The sequence below is a fragment of the Camellia sinensis genome, chromosome 14 (genome assembly GCF_055761805.1).
Source record: "Camellia sinensis isolate YWXY chromosome 14, ASM5576180v1, whole genome shotgun sequence".
Lineage (NCBI taxonomy): Eukaryota > Viridiplantae > Streptophyta > Magnoliopsida > Ericales > Theaceae > Camellia > Camellia sinensis.
In genome coordinates, this window is record NC_138974.1 from 19,945,480 (window position 1) to 19,972,849 (window position 27,370).

General features: G+C 35.2%; 1 protein-coding gene across 5 annotated transcripts; it reads right to left on the reverse strand.

The window, feature by feature from the left end:
- Nucleotides 1–449: 449 nt before the first annotated feature.
- On the reverse strand, nt 450–20,306 carry LOC145807747 (Holliday junction resolvase MOC1, chloroplastic-like). 5 transcript variants are annotated; one of them, XR_014351104.1, is made up of 6 exons: nt 19,795–20,306; nt 8,906–9,011; nt 6,847–6,899; nt 5,643–5,769; nt 4,177–4,249; nt 450–930 (listed from the first exon to the last, which is right to left on the reverse strand). XR_014351104.1 is itself a non-coding variant. In XM_082906519.1 (6 exons), the coding sequence occupies exons 1-6, from the start codon at nt 20,206–20,208 to the stop codon at nt 839–841; spliced, it is 870 nt and encodes a 289-aa protein (XP_082762645.1). In that variant the 5' UTR covers nt 20,209–20,305; the 3' UTR covers nt 450–838. The 5 variants fall into 5 exon arrangements, 3 of the variants coding, with proteins under 3 accessions (XP_082762645.1, XP_082762648.1, XP_082762647.1); XR_014351103.1 differs by having other exon boundaries at nt 5,569–5,769; XM_082906519.1 differs by having other exon boundaries at nt 5,638–5,769; nt 19,795–20,305.
- Nucleotides 20,307–27,370: the final 7,064 nt, after the last annotated feature.

Genomic DNA, 27,370 nt, shown 5'->3' on the forward strand with positions numbered 1-27,370 from the left:
TGTGAAAAGCGAGTTCAAAAGAAAAAAAAATTAATCAAACTCACGTTTTCTAACAGCGAGTTCTTAATTAAACTCGCTTTTCGTAACAGCGAGTTTCAATTTTGGCAGGTTTCGGGCGACAGGGGTGGAAAAGTGTTGAACTCGCAATTGTGAACCGCGAGTTAGCTCATTTTGGGAATTCTTTCAAAACTAGGCTTAGTTTGAGAATTCCCTTATTATTTTGGCTTATTTAGGGAAATGCCCCCTTTTTTATAAAGTGCTGAGTTAAAGAGAGAACAAGCCTCACATAGAAATGATGGGTGGGGGAAAAAATTAAATTACAATTTCTACTGGACTGAAAGACACCCCCCATATACATATATTGTTTGATACCTCACCAAATGAACTGCAATAAATATTATGTTATATCACTCCATGACTTGAATAAATAAATTACAGTAACAACCATATGTTTCCAAGAGAACCTCAAATTTCCATCAGAATTTAGATATTCATCTAACAATTACACACACTAGGTTACAAAGAAGGATCACAATTGGGAAGTTTAAATCCCACAAGAAGTATCAATAATACTATCAGTCAGCTAATCTCCATGAAGCAATCCCAAAAAGAAGAAAAAAAATGACAATGGCAAAAAAGATAAAAAGCTAAAAACTAAAACTAGTGAAATATCTAACGCAGTCAGTCTAATGTGAGAATTATACAATACCAAACCATCAACTACTCTTTGTCGCTATTCATGTTGCTCTTCATTTTGTAGCATTTGCAGAGAAGAAAAGAAGCAACAACTGAAGGATGTGACAAAAGAAAGGAGTGGGTTGTGGCCAATTTGCCTGTTTTAAGACATCAATTCTTCTGAGATGGATGATGAATTGGTGCTGATCTTCATGCCTTTGCCGTAAGCAGCAATGAGTAGTGCCTCAGCTCGACCTGCAAGTGCCAGATCCACAGAACATAAAAAGCTATAGAGGACGTAAGTAGTTAGTGTGAACAACACAGGCACAAATAACTCTTTTGCTGAACCAAACGTATCATTTGTTTACCATAAGAAACGATCATTACCCCATGCTGATCTAACCCGGAACAAAACTATACTTCCACTTTTTTTTTTAGTGGCCTCACAGCCCCAGCTTTTAAACCATTGTACAGATAAACTAAAAAACACCAAGATAAGCTGCCATTAGAAAATTAAAAAATAAATGAAAATCATGTAGCCTACAGTTTGATGGTGATATATGACCCCTTGCCTGTTTTTCAAAACAATGGCAGAATAGGTTGAGGGAATGAATTGCTTGGCTTGCAAATGTGTGCACTGTAGGGGTTTGTGGCTCCTTCAGAGAAAGTGAACTTCCCTCAAACTAGGGTGTTCTGATCCCCAAGCTTTGTTTTCTGTCTTAAGTTTAAACTGTTGAATTCAAAGAACTAAAAGAGGGAGGTGTTCAACAATTTAGACATCCAATTACGACTGTGGAAAAGACATCGCTCTAGTCAGCTATTGCCTTAAAACTGAGCCGAAGCAAGTCAATTTGAAATGTAAATTCGGGAAATTGGCACTGGAGAATACTGATCTTTCAGATCGCTTTCCATTCGTACAATAGTGTATTACAGGGTATTAAGAACACAATGGAATTCAAAGGCGAGTGCAGGAGAATCAAATGAACAAGGAAATAATTCGTTCTTTCCAGGGTTTAAGAACCAGAAAGAAGATGAGGATTGCCTGGCATAGAATTCATCCATACTGATGTCTCATTATGTGGATGGAGAAATTGTTCTGCACAAAGAGGCCGCAACTTGACATAAGTGATGACGCCACCTATCAACGATGTTGCAACATCATTACAATCGATCCAATGAGGATGTTGGACTGATGCTGGTGGGCTGACAAACTTACTTTGCATTGGAGGAAAGTATCTGAAGCTAGATGAATAACGCTACATTGTCAAATATATGTATGACAACATTTCTCTATCAAAGATGGAAGACCTTCAGTCCGGGCATGAAAAACTTTTGACCTCCAAATAAAGCATGACTACAGGAAAAAGAAGACAACTACCATTATGGTAGATGATATACAAAAAAAAACTTGGAAACCCATTTCCATTTTATTGGATAGAGGATGAGAACCACCTAGGAAGAATGGACACTCCAAAATGGATTTTGTGTCTGTGTCTGACACCGACATGATGCGTACAAATGTGTCCACCTGTCAAACACGCCACACCCTCTCCCTTCAAATCAAGTTATAAACAAAGACAGAGTGAAGGTGAATAAGAAGAGATGATGATGATAAACACCACTCAAATGTGACCATGATAATATAGGAAGCATAGACATGCATCCCAGGTGCCACATGCAGTGGCGGAGCTAAAAATTCAAGGCAAAGGGGGCACATATTATTCACATCATTGAAAAGAAGGGGAAAAAAATCCCACAATAAACAACGAGATACTATTAAATTTATACATTTTTTTGAGGGTCTATTGTTGAGATTTAATATTACAATTATCGTGAAAATTACATTAATATAGCTTAGAAATCCACAATCAACAACCCAACTGAATTTATGATTAACAAATTCAACACTATTAATCAACTCAACAAAAAATCCCATTATGGAGAAAAACAATCAACTAAACAAATCCCATAATAAAAAAGAAATGTTCAAATAATTCAATTCTTACCATTGACTTTCCAGTCCAGGGTATAAAAGAATGAACAAAAAAAATATAATAGAGCACTTTTAAAATTTTTAAAACGAATTTTACATTATTTAAGGAGGGGCACTATTATAATTTTATAAAGGACACAAAAGATATAAACTTCATATATAAGGGAAATAGTATAAATATGAAAAACTTAGGGGGGCATGTGACCCCCCCGGTACTATATTGGCTCCGCCGCTGCCCACGTGAGACTTGTTGGACAACATATGTTCACCCATGCATTCACACATCCTTCTATTTTATTTTTAATTTTTAATAATCTGGACACTTCTTGAGCATGCAATCTGCACGTGTTAAATTTTTAAGGTTTTGTCATACATGTCTAGGGTTTTGTGGAAGGTTTAGCAAAAGATAAAATAAGAGGCAATCTAATAGAATAAAGCCCTGCCTCAAAATAACATTAGAAACAAAAATAGAATAGGAATACGAAGAATTAATAAGCACTACTCAAGTTTGGCAACGAGACAGTTTCAGCTAGCTGAGACAAGGTCGGTTATAACCACCCTAGTTCTTAAATGTGCCTTCATCTTTTCTAGATTCTATAGTTTCCTATCTGTGTATATGTTCTCTCTTTTGTAGATTCTATAGTTGTCCTTTGTTTTTGTTTTTTTTGTTTTGTTTTGACATATTTCACAGTTGTTAAATATACCCATTGAGCATTTTATTTTTTGAAACCGTACACCCTATTAGTTTACTATCTATATATAAATACTTGGGACTTTCAAAATGGAAATTGGGGTATTTTGCTCCCAATTCTTTTCCAACATATAAATGACACTAATTAAGTTACTGTTAGAAATTCTAGTATCTGTATTCATGTTATGTCATATTTGTGTCATGTGTCTATATTGTGTTTACCAGAGAACAATCCCAAGTTATCAAAAAAAAAATATATATATATATATATATAAATTCTAAGTTTCAAAAAGGCTGAAATTTTATGAAGTCCAAATATCAAATTTTAAATGCGTTGAAAAAGTAAAAATAAAAGTGTCTTCTCATGTTAGTACGTAAATGCCTATAAAGGTGCTAATTGGAAACTTGAAATGCAATTCAGCATATATCTATGCTATAGTTAAGTAGAACCAACTCAAGGCAGGAACAGCCCAGTGTGTTTTTAACTCCCGTGATGAGACAAAATAAATAAAAAACAAACTGTTGTCTCAATAATTTCTCCATAAAATTTTGCAAATTCAGTACACCTTGATTCAGAAAAAATAATTCAGCATTCCAAATGCCCTCCCCTTACTGAAATTTCCAACAATCTCATTTGCATATCCTTGGGTTGGTTCAAGGTATTATTGCTTTGCTTCTTACTTGAGAAGATCTTTTACTGTTAAGCTATATTTGCTAGCAAAAGAGCCTATACTATGTAGTTTCCTTCTGTCTTTATAGCAAACAGAAGTCATTAAAGAGAGCAAAAAGGAAATATGTATCTAGGAGAGTAATATACCATGATCTTTCTTCCTTTTCAACAGGGAACTCATAGATGGAAATAATGTGGATGCAGCTTCCCTGCTATCATCCTGCCAAATTTGGACATCTTTGATAAATTAAAGGATGCATATATAATTCTCATAAAATAGCATATAAGTTCTAAGAAAAAAATGAGTATGAATGATGGCAGTATTAGCATCTTCTTTTCAAGTATTTTGCCGTTGGGTTCGTAAACCCATCAACCTGTCATTTTTTGTTGAGTAGTGCCATTCCCATTTGTAAACACGTTGGAAGGTAGTAAGAATTCCATGGGCAACAATGAGAGTGGGTTGAATTGTGTTGGGACTCTTGGTGATAACTCATCTGTTCAGATTAATCCTGTCAAGTAGGATGGCAACAACTATTTGATTTGATCATACTCTTATAGCTTGGCAATTGTCTCTCGTAGCCAAACTAGTTGATTCAACATCTAGTGCATGACTAAACAAGTACATTAATCTTTAGAAGTACAAAGCAAAGTCTGGGTCCAATGATCATTAAGAAGCCTTTTTGATCCAAAGAAAAGTGTTCATGACAGTGTTTAGTGGTTATACGATATTTTAGTAATTTCATATTTGCTGAACATGGGTTGCGGGGTGGCTCATGGATTTTCTTTTGGGTCCAGTTATTAAGTGGATCATTTTTATGAGTTTTATTATGTCCAGAATAGTGTTAGTGGTAAAAAGATCGAAGTTTCTTATTTTGATTTCATATCATAGTTGGAGTAGAATTAGAAGTTATAGCTATAGTTAGTCTAGAATACTTGTAGACTTGTAGTTACTAAATATTCTTAACTTCTGGATCTAGTCCTTGTAGAAATAGTAGTCTTTAGCCTATAAAAATTCTTTTCTCCATCTTTATTATCTATGCTAGCATAAAAATTGCCATAGATTTTGAACATCTGTAGCTGTATATTGCAACCTCCATGATAATCCTAAGACCTGAAGATGGGAGGAAGAGGCTGAGTAGTATACTACAACTGTTGATTGGAACATTTTCAGCTTAGAGTACCAAAGCCATATTAAAGCAACCACTACAAGCTCATGCATTTTTAAACCCTTGACATGTAAGTTTTGGGTCAAACAGGCGAAGGCTACTCAGCTTCTTCCATTAGGATTCTCATTCTTGAACATGTGAGGACTGCCTTATGGTAATTAAAGGCTTAAAAAACACAAGTTAGATCACAGTGAACCCTATATCTGCAGTAAATTTTTAAAAATGAGTTTGATATCGTAAGGAATATATTCTTATTGTCTAGTGAAAAACAATGAATGAAACTTTACAATAATTAAACTTAATCTTAGTGCAAGTTTCTTCAGAATTTTAATGAAGGGAATTTCAATGTAAACAAATATTTATGTATACTCACATTATTACATATATAACCTAAATGAAAGGTGAGACATGCTTATGCCACTTTGTGAAGCATCAAGCGCACCTTACTTGAGCGGTTTCCGGAGAGTTTGAGCTCATTCTTCCATACAGAAGATGGCACTGGAACAACAGAAAACCCTGATGCAACTAAGATCCCAATCCACAGTCCATATCCAAATCCTCCACCCCACCATCCCTTCATTGCAAAAGAAAAAATATGCATCATTGATGGTGAAAATTTTGTTGGCAAACACAAGAAGCCAAAGGGTTCTATGTTCAGAATGTACGACAGCCCAAAAGAACAAACAGAGATTAGGTAGGATCCTTCTGCCGCGAAGACACCATAGAAAGTACTTGCACAAAATTTGGTCCTGTTTGGATTTGTTTGTGTTCTTAATTTCCCTATTTGATGTTTTCAAAATGTTTAAAGACTAACAGTTGTTAAACAATATTCAGAAGATGACAGTGTCATTTTGAAACAACAATCAGAACATGTTCCAATTAGAAAACAAAACCTAGAAACAAGTTTCACATCAGTGGTCATAAAAAGTGTAGATACAAAGGGTGTCCATAACTGAGTCACACGCACACACATGTACATATGCAGAATGTGCGCACAATATCTCATGGGGACAGACTTGAGAGACGCTTGGGAAGTAATTAAGTCTTGAACAGATAACAAATAAGAAATGTGGATAGTTCTCCGTCCCAAATCTAATATTAATTTTAAAGTGCCATAGTGAAAAGGTAGCTGCCATATCAGTAAATCTATAGAAGCAAGAATGAAAAGCACATAACAATTTTTTCCCTTGATATATGGAAAAAGCACACCATTTTAACCAGATTCAAATTCAAGTTGGATCACTGAGAAAGTGGCCCAAGGCCATGAGCAATTTAAAGACAGCATGCAGAAAGAACATTTATTTTGCTGATACATGCATTCATTGGCATAAGAAAAAATGCTCACAAAAAAATCAATCCATGTACTAAAAAATATTGAATAGTCGTTAGAAACTTCTAATTGTGAAGGATCAAATGCTCATGAGCATATGAAAAAATCATATACGTAAAACAATGTTTTGGAAATAAACTAACAGACATAACATACATGACATCAATGCCATGCAAGGTCTGAAAAGAGAAAGAATCAAAATATCAGCATTATCATAACAATAGTGATGACAACAACAAAGACCAACTGCTGTGCAGCAGTATTAATTCCTAATGCAACACAAATAATTAGCATTTCTATCGATTAGGAATTTTTGCTAACCTGTTTACCATCTTGAGGAAAAGGTATTGATTGCTCTACATATGCAGTAGTCCCTGAATTAAGAAAATCTCAATTCAGTATAGATATCTTTCAGCATGGAATGCAGTTGAAGAATAGTACATGATAACAATTATCTTGGAACCATAACAGAATTAACAATATAATTGAAGAACAATACATGATATAACTGTACATGGTCTTGGATAGAGCTCAACCCCAAAAACTAGTTATTAGGGTGAGGGTGCCCTCACGCTTATATGCTTAACATTACTTTAGGGGGTGCTTAGGAAGACGGATTTTTGGCTTTTTGGGCTAAAATAACAATAAAAGACAAAATATGCTAAAATAGCCAATAAGACAAAATGTCACATCAAACCCATAACCATTTCACTTTTTCTCTCACAAACATCACATCCAATAACAAAAAAATCCAACCCTCTTTTCAAACACAACTATTTTAACCTATTAAAATAGCCAAAAGTTAAAATAACTTACTAAAATAGCCAACTTCCCAAATGGGGCCTTAGTATTCAGGTGATGTGGGACTTCGCTTCACACGCTCCCTCATGCTCAGTGTGCTCACTCGGCAGCACCTGCGGCTTGAGGCCAAGGGCATGCACCCTACCCATCCGTGAGTACACCGGCTCTGATACCATGTAATACGGTATACCCAAGAATGTATCTTATATTGAATAGATTATTAGAGAATGACTTACACACTTAAATAAGAAACGCAAGAAACCCTAAAGGCCTAATTACAAAGTAGTAAGACTAAACTACCCTCACATACTAAATAAGATAAAACATAATATCTCACAATAACAATACATTTATATCATTTAGCATGACTATCGTGGTCAATGAATCAAGAAAATCTCAATTCAGTTTAGGTATCTTTTATGTAGTTGAAGAACAATACATAATAAAACAATTATCTAGGAAACCACAACAATAATGCTTGTAATAAAAGATTTGAATTAAAAATCAACAAAGGATAACATTTTCTCAGATTGATGAGGCTTTTAGAATCTCTTGCAAGTAGACAATGCTGTCTTTGAAAGTTTCAAAGAGCTTATTTGAAGTTGTATGTTTGGTACTCCTTTATGCCTCTATAGGAAGCTGTTTTGAGCTAAGTAAGCTACTTGTTGTGATGCTCATTTGGCGATTATGTCCAAGGGAGGGAAGGAAGGAAGAAAGAAGTTCAATGTTAGAATTCCTTCTCTCAAGTGTTCTTGTCTATTGGATGCATAGTATTAGTCACTCTTGTCATTTTGTCACATTCCTTAGCCTTGCTTTGGAAGACATCCTTTGCCAACCTATTGGTCTCATCCCAACAACATGAGTACTTTTCTGCACAAGTATGTAGGTCAGAGGTGAAGTGGCTTGGGAAAATGGGGAACTATCTAAGCTTTAGCAAGAGGATATGGGTACATGATGGGGGTTGTCATCTTTGCACATGTGGTTGTTTAGCAAAGGTTGCAGCTTCAATGAATTCAAAGAAGGATGAGTTGTAAGATTCATTTTTCGAGCAAGGAAATGCAGCACATGTTCCTCATCTATGGCTGTACGTGAGAACTGTCATTCCATCCCAAGTGGTGTTAAATTGAGTCACTTAGCTGCTACCAAAACTTTGTGACAAGATTCCTAAAGGGGGAGTTCTGACGTAGTAAAATAATATCTTTAAATACAAGTGTCATTAGTTGGTTAAGTGTCAATTGTGGTTGTCAGTGGTCTTAGTCTATAAATAGATGATGTAAGGATCATAGTACTTAATTTTAATTGAAGATTGTAAAATATTGACTAGAGCTAAGTGCTCTGGTTTTCTCTCTAACCATTGGGGTTATCCCTAGGTTGGGTTTTTTTCTCTATCTAGATTTGATATTTTTGGCCGTTGATATAGTCAAGTGGAGAAGAAGGATTTATATAGCCGACCCTATTTGGTAGGACTTAAGGCCTGGTTTAGTTTGGTTTGGCTTATCAAGATTCAATATTTTGGTTGAGATAAGAAGAAAAAAGGAGAGAAAGGGGGAGAGAGAGAGTGGCAAATATTATAACGTACCAACGGGAGCATCAAAACTCTTAAGCAACTGGACAATGGATTTAGCATCTAAACGTCGTCGGATCCTTTTGCCCACCAGTACTTTTAAGTGAGGAGAATCAAATACCTACAAGATGAGAGAAAATATTATAAAAATTAACTAATGAACTAGATTGTTTTATCAAGAAAGAAATACCATTCTAAACAAGATAATGGAACTTATGGAAGTCTTGAAGGAAATCCTAAGTTGAAAGAAAGAAGTCAAGTTTTCAATTTCTAAAATAGTCCTCATACAAAATAAGGTCAGAACCAGTACACAAGGCTCCCCCACTTATAGCACGATTTGGGAGAAATAGTAGGTAGGCAACCTTACCCTCGTTTTTTTGTAAATACGTTGATTCCTGTGACTCAAACCTACTCCACAACGCTAGGAGCAGATAGTACTTGTCATCATGCCCTATGTTACTTGGACTTGGGTATGGGTGCATATCTAGAGGTCGGATCCATTGAATTACAAATTTAAGGATATGCAAACTCAGCAAAAATGGTCATATTTTTATATTTTTAATATGTTATGTGAGATAAAATAGTGCTATATGTAACATAGTGTCAAAATGGCAATTTACTCATTTTATAGCAATTATACAACAATATATACATATAATGATTTTTATAAAAAGTCTCATGGAAAGTATCATAAACATATCCCATGCCTTGGTCCAAGTGTCGGGTGTCCAACATGGGTATTTGATTTATTTTGAAGAGTCTATGTAACATAGATCATGTCTGTCACAACATGTAAAATACTCATTCCCCTTAATTTATGAACTTAAACAACAATTCCACATGCAAAATATTAAGGTTATCATGTAGTTATAGAAAGAACGAACTACAAAAGGTGGTGGAGTTATGGTGGGTTCAAATTGAACAATAGCTAAAGCGAAACAAGGGTATTCGTCCATGTGCTAGCTTTTCTATTCAAGAAAGATATCATCTCAGTTACAAAAAGTTCCACGAACTAGGGTAATCTAGAAGCACGGGTGCGGGTACGTTATGGGTACACTGATAAAACCAAAAAAAAAAGAAAAAGTAGAGTGCAAGTACGGTCCGGTATGTCAATAAAAATATATATTTTTATAATTTATATTAATACATGATATAAAATAATTAAAAAAAGAATTGTAAAAAAGAATTAAAGTATTTTTGCAACGGTCAAAAAAAAGAAGTTTAAGTATTTTTTTAATATGTAAAAATACCTTATATTTTGAAAGTTTTAAAAAATAGGCACGATATAAGAATTCTAGTATTTAAAAAAAAAAAATTACATTTATGCACCAAAGCACCCATAAAAGTATCCGTGTTGTACTTGTCCCGTACCGGAGTTATACCCATAACATACCTAAAGTATTTTGCATATCAGACATGTATTGCGCGTACCCGTTACGCGTACTTGTATCACGTAAGTATCCAGTACTTGTACAACAATAGTTTTGGATTAACCATGCTTCATAGAGGGTAATATAGTGATCTTGCTTTCTTCAATTTTAGCGCTAGGTCGACAACTCCAACAAGGGAGGTCTACGTCATTTTAAAACCAAATAGGAAGTTTTTTGTATGTAAGCCAAACCTCAAGGCAATATTACCACAGATACAATAAAAATTGACTTCTGAAATTTTTATATATATATACATGCGTGTGTGATGTGTACATATATGTAAAGTAGCACAATGGTGGTTACTTTGCACCATAGCCTAAGTTGGTTACCTTTCACATATAAGCCCCGTTTGGTAAAAACTTGTTTGTAGCTTAAAGCCACTTATAGCTTAAAATAAGTTCTTTTAGAGTGTTTGGTAAAAATTATTTCACCAACTTATAGCTTAAATAAAGCTAATTTTCAACTTATTTTCTAAGTGGGTCTTCAGGTGCTTAACGAGATAGCTTAAGCGCGCAGCTGTTATACAGGGTGCTAAAATGACTTAAATGCCCCTCCTAATCTCCATTATTTACGAAAATGCCACTATATATACACCACATCTCAACACTGTTCACGAACCAGAGAGAGAAGCATGCGATTTCCGGCGATGTCTGGCGATTTCCGGCGACGTGTCGCTCGCTCCGGCGATGAAACAAAGATCTCTCTCTGCTCTCTCTCTCCCTCGCTCTCTCTGTCTCTCTCTCTCTCTCTCTGCGCTACATCCATGGCGCCGGTCGATCTCGAGTTCGTCACCATCGCGATCGCGAAGCTCTATCTGTCTGAACCAACGCCGTCGTCGATCGATCTAAACCAAGCTTCGTTGTCGCGATCTGAACCAACGTCGTCATCGATTGATTTGAACCAAGCTCCGTCGTCGATCTAAACCAACGCTGTTGCGATCTGAACCGTTGCCGGTCGTCGCCCCTATGCTTTTGAAACCCTAGAAAATAAATTGAAAAAAAATTGAAATAAACTGAAAAAAAAAAGAAAAATATCAATATTAATATTAATTAAAAAAGAAAAAAAAAATACTTTTTCAAAATTAATAAAAACAGAATTAATAGTTAATATGAAAAAAAATTAAAAAAATTACTTTTCAGAATTAATATTTAACACAATTTATTAGAATTAATATTTACTTTTCATAATTAAAAAAATTACTTTTGAGAATTAATATTTACTAAAAATGAAATATTACTAAAAATAATTAAAATGAATAATAATAAAGAATAATAATAATATGAAAAATAATAATTAATAATAATTGATGGACAAAATGATACTAATTTTAATATTTACAACAATTTATTTCAATTAATATTTACTTTTCATAATTAATATTTACTAAAAATGAAATATTACTAAAAATAATTAAAATGAATAATAATAAAGAATAATAATATTATGAAAAATAATAATAATAATAATAATTGATGGACAAAATGATACTAATTTTAATATTTACAACAATTTATTTCACTTAATATTTATAAATATTACTAAAAATAATTAAAATGAATAATAATAAAGAATAATAAAATAAAATAAAATGAAAAAGAATATTCATGTTAATAAAATAAAAAAGAAAAAAATTAAAAAATAAAATAAAATAAAAGAAAAAGAAAAAGAAAAAGAAAAAAATGTATTTTAAATGAAATCACAAATTTTATATCTTATAAGGGCAAAAATGACAATTATACAGAAAAAAGCTATTTTACAGCTTATTTACCAAACACTACTTTGCTGCTTAAATCCATAATCTCACAGTTGCACCAAACAGGTTACTAACTTATGTTCACAGCTATAAGTTATAATCTGTTAAACTATAATCTATAATTACTTTCCCACAGCTCTACCAAACAGGCCCATACTGTCGAATTTTGGTCCAATGGCTAAGGTATGTGAAATACTAAAATCTAATTAAAAAAATAACTAGATTTTACCCAAGGTAACTAGATTAAAAAAAAAAAAAAAAAAAAAAAAAAAAAAAAAAAAAAAACTCTTTAAATTTATTTAATTTAATTCTATTGGGGACGGAAGAGGCAACCATATGCAGATTGAATCAAGATAAAGTAGTGTTAGTTTGTATTTCATTACAATGAAATTTACTGTTCAACCACCCTCATGAAGGTTGATGTGCATCTAAAACAACATCCTGAGGATTATTTTATGCTGTTTTGGACAAAAAAATACATCAAAGTGAAACAAAACACACACACAATACAGTGAAGCAGCCCACTAGCGCAGGAGGAGATGCCAAAAAAGCTTCTTCATTCACTGTTAAGTTATGAACTGGCCTTACTACAGCTCTATTGCATTTTCAGTATTACTTCTGTTGCAATATGGCAGATAATTGGGAGTAGGAAAAGAGGAGAGGGATATCAGAGTAACTCTGAAGCTATCATGGCCTTTTGTGCTTATGTTGAATGTCTTCCTGTAAAATTTGATGTATATTATTGATTGATATTTGTTATTGATATATTACAAGATTAATGAATTACAATTCCTATACAATCTATATATAGAAGAAAATGTGGTAGTAGGTGTAGTGGAGGTGATAGTGGGTTAGGTGAAGTGGAGTGTGTGGTGAAGTGGAGGTAGGTGAAGTGGAGTGTGTAGTGGAGTAGGTGAAGGTAAAGATGGGAAATTCTAACAGCCCCCCGCAAACTCAAGGAGGAGAGAAACTAACCAACTTGAGTTTGGAGAGAGTAACAAAACAAGAAAATACATAAAAATAAAAAAGGATAGGAGACACTGTATGGTCGTGTCAGACCGTTGGTGAAGACACTGTATGGGGTGTCATAACGTTGTAGAGGACACTGTATGGTGGTGTCAGACCGATGTAGAAGACAGTTTATGGGGTCATGTCGGACCGTTGTAGAAGACAGTTTATGGGGTCATGTCGGACCGTTGTAGAAGACAGTTTATGGGGTCATGTCGGACCGTTTGTAGAAGACAGTTTATGGGGTCATGTCGGACCGTTGTAGAAGACAGTTTATGGGGTCATGTCGGACCGTTGTAGAAGACAATGTTGTGACAGTTTACGGAGTCTTGCTGGACCCTTGTAGAAACTAACCGGAATCAATGTCGGGACAGTTTACAGAGTCTTGTCGGACCCATAAAAAATCGCATCCTCAAAAGGTGCGCTCAATTTTTCAAAAGGCGTGCCATCAAAAGGCATGCCCAATCCATAAAAAGGTGTGCCGGACATGATGGCGAGGCACGTGGGCGCCTTGGCTTGCGTGCCCGTTTGTCGGCTGGTGGCAAGAGGCGCGCGATGCGCGTGGCTGCCTTGGCTATTTAACCAAGGTTGATGCTGAGGCTGAGGCAGAGAAAAGCTGCGAAAACCCTCTGAAAAAAAAAAACTTCGTTGTGCTGAGAGAGAGAGTCTGAAAAACTCTTCGTTGTGCTGAGAGAGAGAGTCTGTAACACTCTGAGAGAGAGAGTCTGTAACACTCTGTTGCCTAGAAAATGGCTTCATCGTCTTCCCGCGGGCTGCTCACCCTCTTTCCCGACCTCAACGAGTCAACGAGAGAGAGAACTGGTGCGGTGGCACTGGAAACTCAACCAAGCGCCCCGGAGTTTGCTCCGTTGAACTTTCCGATGCGGTCGGTGGAGCAAAGGATGGCAGGGCAGTCGGATGTGGAGGCCAATCAATATACTTTGAAGGCATGTGTGGAAAGCATGACAGCGGTCACAAATTTGTCGAACCGGCTGCAGAGTAGGACAAATGAGGTGCAGCATTTAAATGCCCAACTGGCTCTGCTCCAACGCATGTATAAGGATGCGCGAGCAGAGATAAGTGTGCTGAAAGCAGAAAACAAGGAGCTGAAGCGGAAGGCCACCGTGATGTTCCGATTTGGAGGGCCGCCATATACTGCAGTGGAGGAGCAGGGAGTAGTGATTGGGCCCAGTGGAATGGGAAACACGGAGGCAATACCGTCAAGGGCTGGCCAAGACGGAGGCAAGAAGAAGAGACCTGCAGCAGAGTAGAGAAGAAAAATCCCACTGTGGGTGTGGCTTTTGTGTTTGTGTGTTTGTTTTTTTTTTTTTTTTTTTTTTTTTTTTTTTGTGTAAAAAATGTGATCGGGGAGATCCCGGCAGGAATAAAGGAGTTTGGTGTGCAGTGTTTTTTTTTTTTTTTTTTTTTTTTTTTTTTTTTTTTTTTAAAGAGTGACACAAGGTTGTTCAAAGTTCAAACCTGCAGAGTGAAAAAGCCCAGAGAGAGAGAGCATTCGGCAGAAAGAGAGCATTTGTTTTTTTATTTTATTTTTGTTTGTAAAGGGAAATATCGTGGGGCATGTGAGTTGATTATTAGAGAGAGAGAAAGAGCTGGGAGAGAGAGTGGGTGGAAAGTGAGAGAGAATCAAAAAAGAAGAATAGGTCTGGACTAGGTGCGCAGAGAGAGAGAGAAGAAGTGGGGTGTGTGTGTGTGGTTATTCTTGAAAAACAGGCTGTGTGGTTATAAGAGAGAGAGAGTGTGTGGGTGTGTGAATCTCAACAAAGGAGTTGGAATATCATAGAAACCCTAGCAGAGCTCGATCCTCCACCATTAGCTAAACCACCATTGAAGTCGGTGCTCTGGTTCGAAAGAGAAGAGGAGATGAGAGAGAGTAGAAAATAGCGGTGATAGGAGAGATGCGGCGGTAGGGAAGGCTGTCGACGGCGGCAGATCAAAGAAGACGGTAGCGATGGAGTCTGTCGGCAGAGATGTGGCAAGCGCCAGCAAGGCCACGGCGCTGGACAAGAGTCGCGGCGTGAGGAGAGCCGAGAAACGATTGCGGCTTGACGAGCCGCCTTCGACGCCCAGGAGGAAGCCATAGCTCAGAGCTCGTCGATGGTCGTCTGGTGACTCAGCCGGAACACCACGGCCGAGGAAGGACCGCCTGGGAAAACGTGTCCGGCTAATCAAGCCATGGAGGTGAATGATGAGTTCATCTTCTTCTTGAGTGAAGTTTCCTCTCTTTAGATCAGGTCGAAGGTAGTTTATCCATCGGAGTCTACAACTCTTTCCACATCTATGCAAACCAGCAGCTTTGGGGAGAGATCTCCAGCAGCCTTCACCATGAGCTTTGATGTAGTTGATGAGGCGTTCATCTTCTTCTTTGGTCCATGCTCCTTTGTTTGTGTGTTCTTTCTCACAGCAAGGAGATCTGCCCATGGAACTTGGAAGAAAGAGAGAGAGAAAAATTGGGTTGAGGACCGGCGGGCGGCTAAGGTGAGGTTACCGCCCGCCGGTGAAGCAAAAATAGTAAGTTCTAAACCTGCTCTGATACCATGTAAAATTTGATGTATATTATTGATTGATATTTGTTATTGATATATTACAAGATTAATGAATTACAATTCCTATACAATCTATATATAGAAGAAAATGTGGTAGTAGGTGTAGTGGAGGTGATAGTGGGTTAGGTGAAGTGGAGTGTGTGGTGAAGTGGAGGTAGGTGAAGTGGAGTGTGTAGTGGAGTAGGTGAAGGTAAAGATGGGAAATTCTAACACTTCCTTTCATAACATTCATCAATGGTTGAATTACAAGCCTTCTATACATAATCAGTATAATCTTGTGGGCTTCACAAAATTAACTAATTACGACTGTGATGAATGATTACATAAGTTAATGTTTAGGTTTTTTCTAAACTAGATAGTTGATGAAAAGAACTTGCAAATAAAAATACTAGGGAGATCTTTGAATGCACCAAAAAACTTGTTTGTCTAATTTCCTTCATTACCTTCTTAACTATTATTTCCCCTATAAGTAAATAAGTAAAATCAAGATAACTTTAATTTAAGATTTTTTAGCATCTCACACACCTAAGCTATTGGAAAGAAATATGATGGCATGTGTAAAAGGTAAGCACCAAGGGTGTGGTGCAAAGTAAACACTATCCTACTACTATGTATATTTAAATGTATAAGAGCCTCCAAGTTTGTAATGTAGTAATTAGGCTAAGCTATAGGGTAATTCTAGGTTTCACAACATTCACTAATCAAAAAATGTGAAGAATCAATAATCAGCTAAGCAACCAACAAGGCCCTCATACGACCATGGGTGGAGCTAAGATATCATTATTTTGTGTGTGTGTGGTGATAGTTGTTGGGGGGGGGGGGGATGCAAAAGTTAAGGCATTAGACTAGTTCAAGCGGTCAGTCATGACAAGTTTAAACAACTTAAATAATTATTAAAATCAATAAATCACAATCAATAATTATTAAACAACTTCAATGATGCCACTAGAAATATGTAAATCAAAAGGTGTTTGAAAATAGGCTATTTTAGTTGACTTTTTGCCTTTCACGAAAAGACATGTAAAAAAATAGAGAGAATGATGCGATTGGGTGTTTTGGCTTATTGGCTATTTTAGCCCCATCCCAACTTGCCAAATGAGGCTGTAATATCACACAATTCAGATAATACATGAATGGTATTGAATTACATATGACACTGTGTAAAACGTAAATACCGTGTACTCTTTTGAAACTACACCATAATGATTCATAATAAAACCATAATAGTTCTTAACTTTTCTCACCACAATAGTTCGTAACATGCCAATGTTCATAACATAATCACAATGGGAAAGATAAATAATTATTATCGTAAGAAAAATATGCTTTGAGGATGCTATGTGTATTTAAATATACTATGCAAGTAGAAAATATAAGAAGTTTGGGGAGAGGGGAGCGGTAAATATAATTCGATTATACAAACTTCTTTAAACTTGTACACAATATATAAGGTTTTGTGGATCTTACTAGGAGCATGACATGAAGTGGAGTGGGAGTGAGACCTGCTCAAGGACTCTACAATCAATGAAGGAAGGAGATAGACATAAAAACTGAATAAATAGACCAAAAAGCATAGAAGCGAGAACCTGATGTGAAAGTATAAGTAAGAAATCAGACCCTAAAATATCTTCATTATCATACATTCCCAAGAACCCATTAACTGAAAAAATATCTCTAACTCATCCTCATCATGCAACCAAAGGACCCAAGCCCCGGTGTACCAACTTTGAAATTTTTTCTCATAGGACAAATATATAGTGTAAGTGGTGACCACTGAATTCCAATGCTCAAAAGGTAGCAGGATAACAAGATTTGCTGAATGTTATGCTATGGAAGAGTTGGCCTATGAAGAAGAACGACCTTGTTCCACGAAAAAGAAACTAGTTATTAGCTCTCCAAGAGGGACTGGTGCATTTAAAATGGAACTTGCATCCACTATCCACCAACAATTTGTTGAAGGATTTAGCTGAAAAGTATACAGATTTGCTTGAAAGCTACATGCTGACCTTCGCATTCAAGCACGTTGTTAAGCCTTATATCTCATAATGTTTCCAATTACATCTTCCTAGAAGCCGATCTTGCAGATCCTTTGCATCTAAGAAGCACGGACACAATGATACGGATGTGGACACGGGGATTTCAAAAAAATGGGGACACAGACATGGTGGGGGCACGACAATAAAATATATTTTTATATATTTTTATTTGCTATCTAGATTACTATTACATCCACAACCAATCAATATTAACAAAAACAAACTCTAATTCTATTTTTTTTTTAATTTTAAAAACACTTTTAAATTAACACTTACAGTTTATATTTTTTTTGATGGATGATCTATTAAGTATTTAAATCTAAGAAAAAAATAATAAACATTCAACATTCAACATTCATTAAAAACATTAAATAAAATAGGGAAAAAAGACAATTTGGCATATCCCTAGTATGTCCCCGGCAGTGTCCCTGATGTGTCCCCTAAAAATAAATAAATTAAATAAGGGGACATGCCATGTGGTGTGTCCCATACGTGTCCCCGAAATGTCCGTGTGTCCGACACAGATACGGCACTTGTTTTGAAGTGTCAGTGCTTCATAGCTTTGCATTATACACCATACAAGCCAAAAATGGTAAAAAGAGAGAGACTGAAGCATTGCCATCTAGAATGATGTGGAAGTGGAATTTTTAAAATTATGTGCCACAAATGTTGGGTGTTTTGGTTTGAAATGAAGGAACCACAAGCAACCACGTCATTCTATATGTGAATTTATGTACAAAAATTTGGTTTGAATAACATTACTTTTAGATAATATGGCAAATCCCTATGAGTTGTTGCTTCCTTTCCCAAGTTTTTGAAGCCATTTGCTTAAAAAGCTTTCTTGATATGGGCTTAACAAATGTGGTGACTCCATGTTATGTTCCATTCACTCATTCACTCTCTTCCAAAAAAACAGATCTTAAACAAGTTTCTCAGGGACAGTATGGCTGATAATCCCAAAACACTAATAATAAGGTGAGAAAACACAATCCAAATATTGCTGAATTCAGATATTACTGACTTCGAATCACACTACACTTCTTCCCAGTCATGAAAAGAAACATTGAAATAAACTTGAAGAACCTGGAATCTTATCAATCATTCACCAAGAAACTTGTTTCACCAAAAGATTCAATAGTTATAGTAGAAAAAATATAAAATCAAACCATGTCTCTCTTTAAGTCATGAAATGATTGATTATCAAATATCAAGACATAGCATGGAGTTGTTTAAGAGTGAACTCGACAAATGTTATGCCAATCTCATTGAAGATTTTGACTGCACATAGAAACATATGTTCTTGCATTCATGATTATGAAGGTCCGTATATTTGCTACACTGATAATCTCCTCATTTCAATAATATTATGACTAGGGTTGTAAACAAATTGAGTCAAGCTGAGCCGACTAGTAGGTTAATGAAGCTTGACTTCAAAGCTTAATGAGTTTCAAAATATGTTCAAGCTTAGCTGTTTACCTTTCAAGCTGAGCTTGAGTAGTTCGTTTTTTATAGTGCATACAATCAAGTCGAGCCAAGTAGTAAATTGTTCAAGCTTATCTTGAAAACGTAACGAGTGTTAAAATGTATTTAAGCTTGACTTGTTCAGATGACGAGGCGATCTGAAGCAAGTTTTTAATGAGCTCAAAAACTTGATTCCTTTTACAGCCCTAATTACAACAATGTTAAAGAGTTGTGACAAACAAATAGCAATTCATTATCTGTTGTGATAGGGTGCATACTATATGCACCCTACCACAAAATGTGTAATTTCACCACAAAATTTCGTAACATCAGCTACAAAATGTGTAACCCCACCACAAATTGGCGTGACATTTCGTAACCAAGCAAAAAAATTTTGCAACATCAGCCACAAAATTTAAATTTTGGACATTTCGTTACGCCAATTTGTGGTAAAGTTACATATATTTTTGTGGTAGGGTGCATATGGTATCATAGGATTTCCCTATGTATATTTTCACGTTGGGTGGGTCTATGCATGTAACTCCTCGTGCCCATAAATGAATGCAGCAAGTCAACTCAAGCCAAACACATTGCAATGCACAAACAAACCTAATAATACAAACATAGGTAAAGAGAAGAAGCCATTGATTACCTGAGCAGAACAACCCAAATGATCAGTTTTCAAGAGAGCCAAGGCTCCGGAAACATCTGGGTCGATGCCAATTACCCAATTGGAGTCCGAATTAGATTGGCAAACATTGACAACTTCGCCATTGAGTGGAAAGAGGTTCTCAGGGAAGGGGCAAGAGAGAGAGTGCAACCAGTTCTCTTTCAGCTGAGCGTCAGAAACATTCGCCCTAACTTTTCCGTTGCTCGTCAATACACTCTTTCTGCGAGTTAGCTGCTGCTTGGTGCTTGTCGAATTTGGGGAGGATGAAGCACAGAAGCACCTCAGTTTAGCGGAAGTCAAGCCAATTGTTGCTCTGAATTTGCCGGAAATGGAGTTCATCAAATGGAGGTCTGTGGGTAGTGGTTGTCGCCGGATTTGGAGAGCTTCCATCAACATGGAGAGAGAGGGAGAGAGAGAGAGAGAGAGGGTTTATCGGTTCAAATTAGTGCCATGGTTGGTGCCATATTCCCTCCCTCTTTTTTCTTTTTCACATGTTTGGTTTTGTATTTGTCACCAAAAAAAAATAATAATAATAAAAATAAAAATAAAATAAAATTTACAAAAAATAAAATAAAATAAATTTAAAAAATAAAAATAGAAAAGGTGTAAATTACACTGACACCCCTGATGTTTTTGTTTAATACAAATCCTCTCACGTTTGAAAAATTACATTCCTCTTGAGGTTCATAATCTTATTACAAATTACCTTAGATTGTTGATGTCATACTTCAAAATTTTCTAAATGACTATTTTGTCTTTTTTCTTACCATTTCTTATTTATAGCATCATGATTACACTGACACCCCCTAAGATTTATATTTATTATAGTTTTCCTCCTCACCTTTTAGAAATTTCATCTCCCCCTGAGGTTTAAAGTTTCGTTAAAGATTCCCCCCTCAGCCCTTTTAATTTTTTTAAATACCAATTTTACCCTCATTGGGTAAATTACATTGACACCCCTCACATTTTAGAAATTACAATCCCCTCCCTAAGGTTTAAATTAGCATTACCAATTGCCCCCGTAACGTCCTCAAAATAATGCATAAACCCAACATTTAAGATATCCATAGACATACGAGAATAAAGCATATTTTCATTTATCAGAGTATTCATTGCAAAAGTATTACATGTTGACAACAAAAGTAAATGCCCTACGGGCTTACAACTTTCCAAGCCAACACTTGGTTACAAAAAGAGAGTACTAACTCAAATACACATTAAGCCCTCGGCTTGAATTTACATGTAATACCAAAAGAAAACAACAAAAAGAGCTATCAGCCTTAAAGGCTCCCAAGCTACGTCCTTGGAGGTGGCATATCACCTGAACCTGAAAATTATGTCCCATATAGGGTGAGCCAAAGCCCAGTAGAGATATACTAAACCAAATATGAGAAATAACTAAACCATTAGCATTCGATAGATGATTAACACTTGCAAACCAACTTACAACACTTTCCAGTTTCATGACAAATACGTTCATGTTTCATTACATCTCTCTTTACTTCCAATTCAAGTTTATAAATATGGCTCATTATCTACCTAAACAAGTAAATGAGACTACACTCATATCAAAAACACTTCCAATACTTCAATTATCTACGTTATGCAAATGTAATCAGGATTTCGGGACTTTCACCCTGGACACTCCGACCAACTTAGTTATCAATGGAGTCCATCCCCTATCTCCTCCCAAATAGGTTTGCGAGTCCATCCCATATCTTCTCCCAAACCATGGAGTACATTCCCTATCTCCTCCCAAACAGTATACATATACAATGTATTTAAACACTTATCATATACAATAATCAATCAATACACAAATTCAATGTATTATTCCAACCGTCATATTCAATGACATATTCAAGGTGATTAGTTTCAGTTTTTCCCTAATCAACATACAATGTCTACAATAATCAAGACTATCCTCCACCGATAGTCCAAAGCAGTTATCTCTAAACAGATAATAAATTTATCAAACAGATAAAATATTAACCTTTCCATAGGTGAGTGATTAACTAATCCAACTACACCGTTCAATCCCACAATTTCCCAATTTCACGAGTTTCAACTCAATTTCACATTCTCATATCTTTTCCAAATTAATTACACAAATTAATTAATCACATTAATTTAGGGTTTTTCCCCATTTTTCCCAAACCTTGGCCCTAAGGCTCATTTTCATTAATTCAACAACAATAGTTCAATTTTCCAAGGTCTCACATACACATGGAGTTTTTAAAACACAAAACCCCTTTTTATATAATTTCAATACAAACCCTTACTTTCCCAAAATTACCAAGCAACACCATCTATATATCCAAAATACCCAACATTTATGTCAAAACTCATATAGAGGAGTAGGTTATCCCTACCTCAAATGAAGAGACCAAATGGAGAAGATGAAGAAAACTCGAAGTGCTTCGAATCCACTGTTTTTCAGATTAAAGTGAAGCCCACGCCACCCTCTATCTTCCTTACAAAGAGATTTGGGTGGAAACACTCTAGAAGTAAATGAAATCTTAGAGAGAATGTATATATAGAGAGAGGGAGTAGCTGATCTAGGGTTTGTGTAAAAGAGAGGATGAAAAAGTGTGTAAAAAACCCGCTGCTGCAAACTGATATATTCGAGGCTCGCTCGAGCGAAGGAATGGTGACTCGAGCGACCAGACACAAAGAAACCTCGCTCGAGCCAACAATTCGAAGCTTTAGGTCTGCAACCTAGAAGCACGCTCGAGCGAGGAAACGCTCGCTTGAGCGAAGAAACCCAAAACATAGTCCTCGTTCGCTCGAGTGAAGGAAAGCTTGCTCGAGCCAAGAAACGCAACCTTCAGGTCCGAAACCAGATGCAGACACAAGCTCGAGCGTAAGACTTCTCGCTCAAGCCAGCAGACACACCCCCCCTAACTCTCGCTCGAGCGAAGGAACCCTGGCTCGAGCGAAGGAACTAAAACACAGAGCTCGCTCGAGCGACAAAAGCCTTACTCGAGCGAAGACACCAAAATCTAGGCAGCAACCATTTGTTTCAAAACACACCCAACCTGTTACAAACTTGCCGAACATATCCTAAAACTCAAATACAAAGAATTAAAGGACGGAAATGAAACATATGCAACAGCCGACATCCACGAAACTGAGTTCGGAATACAACAACCAATGGAAGGAAAATCGGGATCGCTATAGCCTCCTCGGTTAGTATTAGTTGGAAAAAAAATTCATTGAAAAAAAAATTAATTAAAAAAAAAAATTGTTAGTAAAATTTTTAAATTTTTGTTTAAAAGCCAACGAAAACTAATTTTTTGAATTTACGTTTTCTCCTCAAATTTACAAACTAAGACAACCATTTATAAACCAAAAAAATTATCAAACAAGTTTTTATGACAATTTTTAAAATTTTTGTAATTATAAACTGAAAACTAAAAACAAAATGGTTACCAAACAGGTCTCAGATGGTAAAAATGTCGTAAAATTAACAAATAATTAAATAAGTTACCAACGTAAGAAATGACTTATCAAAAGATTCTTAGGCTATGCATGATTTGATTTTTAGAATTTTTTTTAAATTAAAAATTAATTTGGTTAAGAAATAAAAAATAAAAAAATTATTTTTTAAACGAAATTATTTTTTATTTTTTATTTCTTAACCAAATTAATTTTTAATTTTTAAAAAAAAATTCTAAAAATCAAACCATACATAGCCTAAGAATCTTTTGATAAATCATTTCTTATGTTGGTAACTTATTTAATTATTTGTTAATTTTATGACATTTTTACCATCTGAAGCATGTTTGGTAACCATTTCGTTTTCAGTTTTTAATATATATTTATAAAAATTTAAAAAACTGTCATAAAAGCTTGTTTGATAATTTTTTTGGTTTATAAATAATTGTCTTAGTTTGTAAATTTGAGGAAAAAACGTAAATTCAAAAAATGAGTTTACTTTGATTTTTAAACAAAAAATTAAAAATTTTACTAACAAATTTTTTTTTTCAATTAATTTTTTTCCAATGAATTTTTTTTTTCAATGATTTTTTTTTTCCAACTAATACTAACCGAGGTGGCAATTGGTAATATTACTTTAAATCTTAAGGAGGGGATTGTAATTTCTAAAATGTGAGGGGTGTCAATGTAATTTACCCAATGAGGGTAAAATTGGTATTTAAAAAAATTAAAAGGGCTGAGGGGGAATCTGTAATGAAACTTTAAACATCAAGGGGGGAGATATAATTTTCAAAAGGTGAGTGGGGAACTGTAATAAACATAAACCTCAAGAGGTATCAGTGTAATTTATCCAAAAGTTATTTTATTAACTTTCTAAGTTTTTATGAAAGGAAGTACAAAAAAAAATAGTAGAGAGAATGACATGATTACTTATAATGACTTTTTAACTTTTTAATTAAAATCTATAATTATCAAAAGAAATCTAAATATTCAACTCAGTTTATGTGCAATTCAAATAACAGCTTCTTCCCATCAACACATTCTATACTAAGGAAGGAGTATTTTTTGTGATGAATTGCATTACAAACACTTTTTCACTTTTAAAATTAAAAAAAAAATAAATTTGGTCCTTAATTGTTTCTAATTTAGGCCAATAACCAACAGAGGTTCAAAATTTGACATAAAATATCAAGTGTACACCACATAGTGTTCGGAATTTTGATAAAAATAAAATAGAATCATTACTGTTCAGTGTGTTTGATCGTTACAAAATTAAAACAAAATAAATGTTGCTTACTTGATCATTACTCACTCCGTCTCAAAATAACAATTCCTTGTGGGGAATTCAGTTTTTTTGATAGTACAATTATTATATTTTAAAAATATTAATTTTTCAAATTTACCCTTTGATAATATATGTTTTTTAGAATATCAATTGTTATAATTATACTTTTTGTGTTATTAATGAATTTAAAAGAAGGCTAAAATAATAAATTTATATTATTTTATTCATTAATTTTTAAAAATGGATTAATATTTTGAAATAATAAAAAATAGAATAAGAGACTAATATTTTGAGACGAAAGGAGGTTGTTTCAAGTTTAAGCCGTAAATTACTTTTTCTAACCTAATTAATGTTTTTGTAAGCCTATATATTCGTAGTGATATTCTTTGAGATGGTATATATATATAGGGGTGTAAATTTCGCCCGATCCAACCGTGTCAACCTTTGCTACAGGCAGCGACGATGATTCATGGGAAGTGGCCTGGTCGTCGTCGGAGTTACGGCAACAGGGGCTTACGTGACATGCTATCCGCTGATCTTTACGTTTTTGAAGCCAAGTCATGGGAATCATTCTCAGTTAGACGATGAAGGTACCAACAACAACAATCACAACAACGATCACAACAACAAAAACTAATAACAGATTTGATTGAAAACCTCCAGATGATTTTCAAAACCTTCAAATCTGGCTCCAATTAGTTCGAAATCCCTGAAAAATAAAGGGTATGTTTGGTTTGTGTTTGAGAGATGTGTTTTAGAGATAAAAAGTACGAAAACATGTTTTGTTTAGTTTTTTTTAAAAGATGTTTTGGAAAATTATTTTGAGATAGAGTTTTGGAAAAAGTGATTGATTTGATATGTGTGAGAGAGAGATTTGTTTGGAAAACTTGTTTGGTTTACAAGTTTTGAGAAATTTTTTTAGGAAAATTTGTTTGGTTTGATTATTTTTGAAAACTTATTTGTAGAGAAAATTTCCCAAAATTTTTTCAGAAAATCAAACCAAACGAGCCCAAAAACACTTCATCAAAAGCTGTTTAGATCTGTAAAGGGGAGAGAGAGAGAGAGAGAGAGAGACGTCAGATTGACTGTGGATGAGTTTGTGATCGTCAGCGATGATAGAGACGGCAGTGGCACTGAGATCGACGATGGATGAGTAGTCGATGATGGAGGTAACTGTGGCGTTGAGATTGGTGAGAGAGATAGAGAGTGTGAGATTGAGATCTGATGAGAGAGAATTTTTTTTTTGATTAAAGAGAGATATCGAACAGTGAGAGAAATAAAAGGGTCGGGCTAGAGAGGTATTTTGGTCATTTTGTAAGAACTTATTCTTATCCACATAATAAAGAAAAATGTTTGGGAGCACTAATTAGTGCTCCTACTAATTAGGTGGCAGTGGATTCCGCCATTAATGATGTAATGTTTTAGTGTTGGAGTTGTATTTTTTTTTTTTTACTTTTTTAATGCATTAGTGATATTAGTGATGATATTTTTAGTGGGATGAATCATTGTTGCATAATAAATTAAGAAAAATGATTTTTAACTCGAAAATTGACCCCCGAATGGCCCAAATATTGGGTCTGAGACTCTCTTTCTCCATTAGGACTCATACGTACATAGACATTTTCTTTCCCCTCTTTCTTTTCTCTCCTTTCTATCTCTCATACCGAAAGTCACTGAAGGAAATCTAATTATTGTATATTCCAAAGAATGCGCAACATCGTCGGCGGTGGAGATTCCGAAGAGACGTGGACGGTGGTCTAACGAGGTCGGTGGTTAGTGGGGCCATCGATGAACACCTAAGTCGATAGTAGTCGTCATCGTGTTCCTCAGTTCTGCTGCTGTTGGAGTATATTCCTAATATGAGTTGGGATATTACCCGTATTCGATCCAAAACAATCTCTGTAGGCCGCTTGAGCCTCACTCCCTTTCTTTCAGCTCACTAAAAACTATGGAATGAAATACAGAAAAAATGAATATGAATCTTATAGCGATTCTGGTTTAGACCCAACCCATTTTGCATTATGGACTCGGGTTTCATGGTTTCATATTGTTGTTTATGTCATATTTCCTTTATCTCTTTGAGTTTGGCTATTGGGTTGTATTGGTTATGTTTGAAATAGGTTGGTAGCTTAGTTTTCAAAACTTTTGTTGTCCAGAATTATACCCCTCCGCTTGAGTGACACTTCTTGCTCTCGAACGGGATTTTTGTGAACTGGCAGTATGTTTGCAGGTCCGCAAAACTACTGGGAGAGTATATTCTACGCTCGAGCATCGTTTTCTGTGCTCGAACGATCTTGGCTCGAGCGGCCTTTCTTACATTCGAGCATTGGTCTACTGTCTGCAAAACTACTGGGAGCGCGTATTCTACATTTGAGTGTCACTTCATGCGCTCAAGTAGTGTCTCCCTTTTTCTTTGTGTCTTGGCACTCGAGTGTCACTTATTGCTATGACGACCCCGCCTCGTATAATATTTTATATTTGATTAATTATGAAGATTTGGATTTTTAATTAGTCGTTACGTTGACTTAATTTGAAAATTATAAGAATTGTAAAATCTGACCTGTATATGATTCTATTAAAGATTTATTTTGGAATTAGAAATTAAGGGCCCAAATGGCTTAAGGAAGTGAAATTAAGAAATTGAATCAATTTAATTTTTAATTACGGACCCATTTGAGAGTTTAATTAAATACTTGATTCAGTTTAGTAAAATTGAGATTTGATTAATTAGGTCCGAATTAGAGGTAATTAAGTTAATTAAATTGTGAGGATGGAGAATTGTGATTATTACGAATTAAATCTATTTTTGAGATATCCAATTTGAATATGTAAGTT